The following is a 9,361-nucleotide window of genomic DNA, read 5'->3' as shown; positions in this document are numbered from 1 at the left end:
TTGTGACTTTTATGGCATATGAAAACTCTATATTTCTTATCTTCGGTGCCAACTACGGTGTCAAAATGCTTATTTTCTTTTGGTGCTTCAATGGAGTTGCTAAGCATCAAAGATGTGTTATGAGAATATGGTTGATATGGTGGATTTATAGGATATCTGGAGGGTCGAGGATAGTAATGAGGAGGATTGTTCTACGTATTTTAATTGCGGTTTAAAGGAAGTCTAGTGAAATAATAATTTTTGGACTAGTTTCATAGTGGAAGCCTATTGAACTGTTGGCTAACCAAGGCTAACACATTTTGACAACCTTCTACATCATCAGGTCGCATCTTTGGTTCATATGACTATAGTATGTCATCATATGAGGTTTGGTATGACGAATCTACCGTATGAGGATACTGAGTGATATGTTGGTATACTGCGGTGAGTGAGTGACCAAGGCGAGTGGTCTACTAGGATCCGTATAGTCTTTCATAACCGTAGACTCTTGAGCTTGAAGTTCACCATAGAGTTTTTATAGTGAAATAGTTTTTATTTTTCTATCTCCTTGAATTGTCATCTTCACCATATTCCATTGTTTTCCCAAACCATTTAGGAATTGCAGAGTTGTTTCATGATCACTTCGAGTAATACCTACATTTGAGAGTTTGGTGAAGATGAGGTTGAATCTTTTGAAGGAATCAACAAGACTTTCTCCAAGGAGAGATTTGAAGCTATTGAAGTCTCTCAAGGCTATTGTTAGCTTATTTTCTTGATCTTGTTCGGTTCATTCATACAGATTCTTATGAACTTCCTAAATTTCTTTTGTAGATTTGCAGTTAATAATAAGATCAAAGCCAACAGGAGGAACTCCATAAGAGATTTCATAGAAAGCCATTTCATATTTCTGAATCTTGTCTATGTCATCATTAGTAGGTTTGGTCATGGCAACTTAACCGCCTCCATGTCTAACTTGAGCTCCATCAATGACAATGGGTGTAAGGACATGTACACGTGGTCCTTTTTCTACAGATCTCCAATCTTCCTTTTCAAGTCTTCTTAAATATATATCCATTCTTTGAGACCAGTGATGATATTCACTTGCAACAAATATTGGAGCTCGATTAGAACCTCCAACATTGTTAGATAAATTTAACGAGTAAAGTTGTGCCATTTTCTTTGATTTGAAACATACGAGTTAAGTGGTATAAAAGGCCTTTTAAATCATAGTTTTTCTTTAAAAAAAGGTTATGGATTTTCAAAGAAAGTTAAAAAGCAACCACTTTGGCTCTAATACCAATTGTTGAGAGAAGAACCTAATGATAAAGAGATTATGGTGAGGAATTTAAGTTAATCTCATGGATCTTTGATAAAGCTCAATAATAAAAGATAGCGAAATTATAAAGGAAATATAACAACAATATACATCATTACAGATAACCAAGTTAAGAGATACTTGTTGAATCATAACTTGGTTTGCAACCAAACACAAGTTATGAAACGTTGAACAACAAACTATGAATAATAAGGAGACTTGTATTTTAAAGTGATAATGTTACAATGAAGATGGAATCAAACACACACTCTCTATCGATAGTAAGATTGTCTAATTATAGAAGGAAATAGTACAAGTGTACAATAAGATAATACAAAATTAATCACTGATTTAGATGGCCATGCTGGCAATACCAACCCAACACACAAAGTCAAAAATGGTGATCACTACGTTACTGACATTGCGGTATCCACAATAGAAAAAAGTTCTTTTCAACACTTTGCACTGCCTCAGAAATCTTCGGTATTATAAGTCTCCAGTCAAAACAATACATATCCTCGCTATCGCTTCTCATCAAAATACTTCGTTACTCCAACCATTCTAGTTTTCACATCACTAATACACTCCATAGATGGTGAGGTCATGCATTGTACTAACACTGACTATCCTAGACAATCTTTTGAAACATAAGCATGCTCGCCACCTGTAGGTGTTAATGATCATGCTTTTCAGGGAAAAAGAAAGAATGTGCATGCATGTAATCTATCCTTACTTACATATATTGCTAATGGAATCCCCGAAGCATTATTATATACTCGTTACTTATAATGATCCTTCAGGATTGGTTACTTGAGATCATCATTTTAGGATAAGAGAGTGAGAACAACTGGATTGGGTAATCAGATTGTTTGTTTGGTGCGAAATATATATTTAAAAGATTATAATCATATTATTGTGGGTTGAAATCCATATGTGCTCACTAGGCTCTCAAGCCTGACCCACTCTATTTCTTTGTATCACATGTAGCGGTATGAAGATACATGAATATTTATGTTTGAATCTGCTGAGAGATTTAAGGAGTTTTTAGAACATTAAATGAATTGTTGTAAGGCTTGTAAACACTATTTTATGCTTATGTTTCTGTATCGTTTATGATATCCCAAACTTTTAAATATTAATAAAAAGAACGTTTAATCGGAAATGCTTCGATATTGATATTATCTCACTTTAATAATGTTATCGGACAAATTCTACATTATTAAAAGAATACTTTACTTTAGATAAGAATAAAAAAGGTTTTTAATTTTCCATAAGATTGGGCATGTCATAAGTATGAAATATCACTTTTATCTTTTTGACTCCAATACGCAATTCAAGGGTTTTATTCACTTAACCAACATTATCAACATCTAAAAAGGTCTAAATTTTATTCCGTTGAATCCCAATACCTTTACGCTATAAAATTATGGTCTACAATCCTGAAATAAGAAACATTTCGAAACTGGATGTTACTAGTATAACCGTTGAAAACCCATTGTTATATGTCAAACCTGTCATTATATGTTAGAGAATTTTTGGAGATGTATTTATCTTATTTTGATAACCATAATTAATAATACATTTATAATGAGGTGCTTATTTTTCCTATAGAATGATAGATGTTTACTTATAGTCACCGTTTATAAATATAATCGCAACCATTGTTGACTTTTGGAGACACAAATGTAATTAAGCTATCGGCATAAGTTATCTTTCCTAATATGTTTAATGGTTATCATTACTATTGCTTACATATATCGACAAATAAAAATATAATCTATCACCAAAAATGGTCTATACTCACGTGTTATTTCATTTTATTATGATTACTAATAATGTTTAGCGACATGTTTAATATTATTGTGAATATTGTGTACATGTACTCACTCACAGGCAAATTAAATGGTGACCATAAAATATTTATAATAATATTTTTTTTTCCTTTAGAGTTATAAATGTGTACTTATAATCACCATTTTTTAATACTATCACACTATGTTGTTGAGAATCTTGAAATAGTCCACATCTTCTTCTTGACTTCTTCTTGTATATGTCAAGCTTGACTGAGATGCTGTTTGGAAAAACAACCAACTTATTCTGTTTTTGATAAGTTAATAAGTCAAAATTTTTGATAAGTTAATAAGTGAAAAAAGTATTTGACAATATGATTTCTAAAATAACTTCTATTCAACTCTTTAAAAAAGATATTTCATTAATAAATTTTTTTATACATAGATCACATATTTAAATATAGTTGTATTTACATCTAGATTATGATATTGTAAAATGCCTTTTTAATAATAAATGTTGGTTTTTTTGTCAAAGTTCTTTTTAATAGTTGATGATTATGCAAGGGGTGTTTTTTTATTTGTTTTTTAAATAGGCTTGTTTTTTAATGTTACGGTAGAAATAGGTTACTTTAAAAATATGTAGTAAAAGTAGGTTAGTTTTGAATGGGGCTCACCATTTTTAATATTTCTTAAATGTTCTTATAAATTTTATGACATAGTGTTTATTTTATTTTGTAGGTTTGCGATTAATTCATATTATAATATTGTTTTTAATTGATCTTATAATTTTGTGACATTGTAATATATTCAATATTTATATAATTTGAAGATATTTGTAAGATCTATTCAACGGTATAACTTCTAAAACATAATACATAAATTATAGTTATAAACTTTTGGAATAAATTAATATATGTAAAATATAATAAATGTAAAAACTTAATTATTCAGTAATGTAAAATGTAAAAAAAAGTTAAATGTTATTGTTGTTTAACATATAAAAGTTTACAAATTAATTCTATAATATAAATTGTTATAAATAAAAATAAAAATTAAAGTTGAAGGGTTATGGTTTTAACATTTAGATGTTAGATATGAAAATATATATTCTTGTTTCGAATAAACCCATAAGAAATCTATATCTATACATTTAAATATAGTTGTATTTACGTCATAACCCCGTCAGAAATCTATATATATTTAAATATAGTTGTATTTACATCTAGATTATGCTATTAAAATATTTTACTTTAATTATAAAAATCGTTTCTTTTATCAAAGTTATTTTAATAGTGATGATTGTGTAAGTGTCCGTTATAACAACGTTACGATAATAACATATATTTGTCAATGACAAAATAAATATTTTTTTTCATATTTATCCACCTACCCATATAAAATTATGACATATGGATAACATTAATTCTTTCCCTTAGTTGTCTCTCTTGATTTTTACACTTGTCAATATATTAATCAAAGTAAAAACACATCTTTCATCCATTTACTACAAATTAATTATCAACTTTCCAACTAATTGTGGTTATCTATAGTAATAAATGCATTTTTTCTATTTAAGTACATCTTATCTAACTCTAGAATTCGTTCATATATCATCTGTCCACTATAAAGTTCTTTCATGATCCATCATGCAAGATGTAGAATAACTTGTATGATCAGTTTTATATATATATATATATATATATATATATATATATATATATATATATATATATATATATATATATATATATATATATATATATATATATATATATGATAGGTCATAATTATGTGGTTTGGGCTAGGCATCCATCTTGTATAAGTCTTTGTAGGGGTTTGGGCATTAATTTGGTATATGTAACTTTTGTAGTTATGTACGGCCGTGGTCGTGTGTACGGCCGTACTCCTGTGTACGACCGTACACGAGTGTTCTGCTGGTGGTCCTATAAATAGAGCTTGTCAGTGTCAGTCATTGAGTGACGTATGTGTGTATATCCAAGGTGTACCTGACGTTTTTGTGATATTAACGTGTGCATGCTTGGGTTAATCTTTCATCTGCTCCATTCTTGTTCTTATTGATTACTATCTGTTTGATCACTGGTTTGGATCATTGAAATCGGGACTTACAATTGGTAGTCAACTCTCGTAAAAGAGTTGAAATCATGTATGCTCTTGTAATATTCCACATTGTCACTTTAAGAAACATGCTCTATTGGGTATTTGATGAAGCCACAACTTCTGCTGTCATAAAATTCCCAGATGGCTGTTTCCGTTTGTTTGACAAGAAGGATCTTTTTCAATTTGGAAAGAGGGATATTCATCAATTGGCTCTTCATCAAATCCGGGTTGCCGAAGAGATCTTTGAATCTGCCGTTAAGGAGTACATTATGGTTGCGGAGATCATTAAGGAGCAGATGTGGTGTGGTGTCATGGAAGGATCTGATGTACTAATCATTGAGAAAGACTGAGTCTATGCTAGCCACAAGCCAATGGGGAGATTGATAGGTCATAATTATGTGGTTTGGGCTAGACATCCATCTTGTATAAGTATTTGTAGGGGTTTGGGCATTAATTTGGTATATGTAACTTTTGTAGTTGTGTACGGTCGTGGTCGTGTGTACGGCCGTACTCCTGTGTACGGCCGTACACGGGTGTTCGGCTAGTGGTCCTATAAATAGAGCTTGTCAGTGTCAGTTGAGTGACGTATGTGTGTATCCAAGGTGTACCTGACGTTTTTGTGATATTAACGTGTGCATGTTTGGTTTAATCTTTCCTCTACTCCATTCTTGTTCTGATTGATTACTATCTGTTTGATCACTGGTTTGGATCATTGAAATTGGGACTTACAATATATATATATATATATATATATATATATATATATATATATATATACACCATCTTATAAATAGTTTATAAGTGTGAGTCCATCAATTTTAAGACATCTATCTTAAAATACAAGGAGAGTAATTATGGACCATTAAATCTCAAATGGATGGTGATGATTCTTATAATCGTAATCCTTGTGAAATGGTTTTAACCAATAAAGTAAATTGCATTCATCCTTATGACACGGAAGATACAAACAACTCATCCTACCCCCCACCTTCTTCACATCTGGCGGGCAATTTAAATCTTTTTGAAATTGAAATTTCACACGTCGGGAACCAAAAAGGAGTTTCTTTCTCTTTCTCGCTCGCTCCATTCAACATCAGGTCAAGCCATTTTTCCTGGAAAAAACCTTAGCCGCTATCAATCTCTCCTTCACTACATCCTCTGTTGGACCACCATCAGATCCTTTGTTCATTGGCCATGTGTGGTTCTTGGAGGGTCCGATTCAGGTAAGAATCCTCTTCTTGATTTCCTCTACGCGTCTCTCCCTCCCTCCCCCCCCCCCTCTCTCTCTCTCTCTCTCTCTCTCTCTATCTAATAACACTGATTATCTCGAATTGGTCATGTTATCATCTAAAATCCACCCCGCCTACGCAACGGTTACGGTGGATTTAGAGATATCTTGCACCTCAACAACGATTAGACACCACTACATCAATCGATTCCTTATTCTTACTTCTTATTTGTTCATATCCTCAGTTGGAATCGAAAATCAAAACGCCCAGATCTGGAGTTGTTAGATGCGACACATCAAATGTTAGAGCTTCAAGATTTTGTTTATCTCTCCTGTTTTTTAAAATATGCTCAATTTTGTTTCTGATTTTTTTGTTTATTTTGTAACATAAGAATGCTCGGATTTTCGTTGTTGCCGATATGTTAGCAAAGTGTTTTCATTGTTTATTTTGATTTCAAACAAATTTGTTTTTTTTTATCTTATGGACATGGTTGTATTTTTATTTTATAAATATCTTGGGTGAAGGCCTTATTCTATCAGATTTGTTCCTAAAAAGGTTTTTACTATGTTTCTCTATTGTGTTGGCTTTGCAGGTTCAAAGAACTCAACAAAGAGGTCCAACGAGAAAGTGGGATTGCTGTGTGTGATGATGTTGGTTTAATTTTCGAGTATGATTATTTGATCTCTAATTTGTTTTCTGTTTCTGAGTTTAGAATCAACCAGGAGGTCAAAAATATACACTGCACTTCCTCTTACTGTAATAGGACACATGCATTTTTCATTGATAGGTATGTTCTTCTGCCCTATGTGAATTTGCATTTCCTTTATACACCATATGTGAATTTCTGCCCAGATTTGAAAATCTTTTTATTTTGTATGTCGATGGTGATTATCCAGAACATGCAATTGTTTAAATGGAGAGGCCTAGAGGGGAAGTGGAATCAAAAGCATCTGAGGTAATTTGTGCTTGAAAGAGAGTTACATAATTTTTTTTAGAGAAACAGTGAGCAATCACGGAACCACCACTCTCAGGTGCTATTTTTACCAATTTTTTTTTTCTAATTTCTGATTCAAAATTAAAAAATTGTGCAAAATGATTTCCCTTTGGGCTGATAACTTAGTTTAATGTTCCTTGTTTTGGATGCAGGTACAAGTGGGTTAGACTTTCTTTCAATCAATTTGATTTCCTCAGGTTATGAATTATCTTCATTGGATTGTCTACATGTTTCACCTCTATTACTTTATATCTCCCATAAATCATAATATATGGTTCATCAGATGAAGTTGCTTATTTGAAAATAAAACTGTATAATACAAATGAGATGGCTACCCCTTTCTCTCTCTCTCATACACACATAAATGGATATAATCAGGTAAGCTTTACCATACAGTTCTTTCCAAAAAAAACCAATTATTACAAAGAAAATTTGAATTTGGAAGAATGATTAATTGAAAAGGTTCATTGTTTCTTTTTGCTAATACTTTAAAGAACTTGCAGTCTAAAGAATGATCTATTCATGTCTTAATGGGTTTACCAACGTTGCTTCGTAATTCTTGATTTCTTTGGTGCTAAATCTTCAAGCTCATATATCATACAACGGGGGTTTTGTTAAGAGTCATGACGAATTAGATCTCTAATGAAACCCTTGGTCTTTGATCTGTTTTGGCAAGGAATAGGTAACCATTGTCGCCTCATGTTCTTGGTTCTTTGTATTTTTTTTTTAACGATTAGGGTACTTTTGGCTTTTTTTTGGGTTAAAATTATCAATGTAAGCTACAATCAGATCCGATTTGGTGCTGATAAAATACAATATATGTTTATTTCTCCCTTTCTTAGTGATTATCTGAAATGGTTACGCTTTGTATATTGATTATGGTATTAAGGTATTGTCTATTTTGCATTTGTAATAGGGTGAGGGTGGACATGCTACTTTCCTGGAGATATGGGAATGGAACCATATGTGTTCACCAGACCCAAGCCAAGAACAGGTAAATTTTCACATTTTCAACCTCTGAATCCTTCAAACTATGTTTATTTTTATTTAGAAGTGTGTTCTTGTAGGAAAGTCACATGCATTGTGGAGCAAAAATGTACTAATAGTTGGGCAGAAGGAACTCATGGAGATGGAGTGATAGGTTTTATGGATGACATTAATGGTTTTGAAGCCACATTAAATCCATTAGAAACTTGATGTTAGAATGTTATTATTCTAAAAACTTTTGCAAGTATCATTTGTTTTTTTTTTTTTTGTTAAATTTTCTCAAAGCTAAGTCACAAAACAGAATGAATTTGATTAAATTCTATGGTGAAATAAAATTTCACAACTACTCTTTTGAATCATTTTGACCCTAAGTGTTGTTATATTATTCAACACATCTGGTTGGTGAATGATTATGGGTATTGAATCAGTCGAACTTGATGATTTTAGTGGAGTGTTGATTTGTAGAGGAGTTGATTAGAAATTTGGAGGGGGGCCTGATGTTAAGTAATTGTGATTTCATCCTAGGGGACCTGATGTTTGTTCTGTATTGAAATGGCACCAAGTAAAATCCATACGGTTTTGTTCCGCCCAAAAATATGGGGTGCAATTATTGACAAAAAAAGGGTTATTATCACTCATTTACTTTTTTTATTATCATGACATGTTGATTTGGATCTGTATCATTGTGTTAATTCTCAATCCGGTGAGAAATCAAAATGATCAGGTGAGAAATCAATAAATAGTTGTAATAATTTAAAAGAAAGCTTCACCAAGGAAAACATGAGTTGAAATGGAAGCAAAAATCTTGTCCTTGTGTGTAATAACTCTTATCTTTTTTTTTCATTTATAGTATCTTACTTCCATTTTTTTCTTATGAAGGCATTTGACTATGAAACGATAATCCAATTTTAGCATTGTACTTTTTTGATGCACATTTTTTATAATTTTC

The 9,361-nt window shown here is 31.7% G+C and overlaps 1 protein-coding gene across 10 annotated transcripts; it reads left to right on the top strand.

The window, feature by feature from the left end:
- The first annotated feature begins 6,203 nt into the window (after positions 1 to 6,203).
- Positions 6,204 to 8,659, top strand: LOC145123743 (uncharacterized). Of its 10 annotated transcripts, none has more exons than XR_013715278.1 (8): positions 6,204 to 6,425; positions 6,676 to 6,732; positions 7,024 to 7,058; positions 7,144 to 7,218; positions 7,328 to 7,462; positions 7,578 to 8,107; positions 8,342 to 8,419; positions 8,493 to 8,659. XR_013715278.1 is itself a non-coding variant. In XM_079058956.1 (8 exons), exons 1-5 carry the CDS (start codon positions 6,397 to 6,399, stop codon positions 7,356 to 7,358), a joined length of 240 nt encoding a protein of 79 aa, XP_078915082.1. In that variant the 5' UTR covers positions 6,205 to 6,396; the 3' UTR covers positions 7,359 to 7,462; positions 7,578 to 8,107; positions 8,342 to 8,419; positions 8,493 to 8,659. The 10 variants fall into 10 exon arrangements, 8 of the variants coding, with proteins under 8 accessions (XP_078915077.1, XP_078915078.1, XP_078915082.1 ...); XR_013715279.1 differs by having other exon boundaries at positions 7,024 to 7,069; XM_079058956.1 differs by having other exon boundaries at positions 6,205 to 6,425; positions 7,024 to 7,081; positions 7,154 to 7,218.
- Positions 8,660 to 9,361: the final 702 nt, after the last annotated feature.

This window comes from Lactuca virosa, chromosome 7 (genome assembly GCF_052849685.1).
Source record: "Lactuca virosa cultivar CGN04683 chromosome 7, Lactuca_virosa_CGN04683_v6, whole genome shotgun sequence".
NCBI classification, from domain to species: domain Eukaryota; kingdom Viridiplantae; phylum Streptophyta; class Magnoliopsida; order Asterales; family Asteraceae; genus Lactuca; species Lactuca virosa.
The sequence above is the reverse complement of the archived record's forward strand: the minus strand, read 5'-3'. Positions and strand labels throughout refer to the sequence as shown.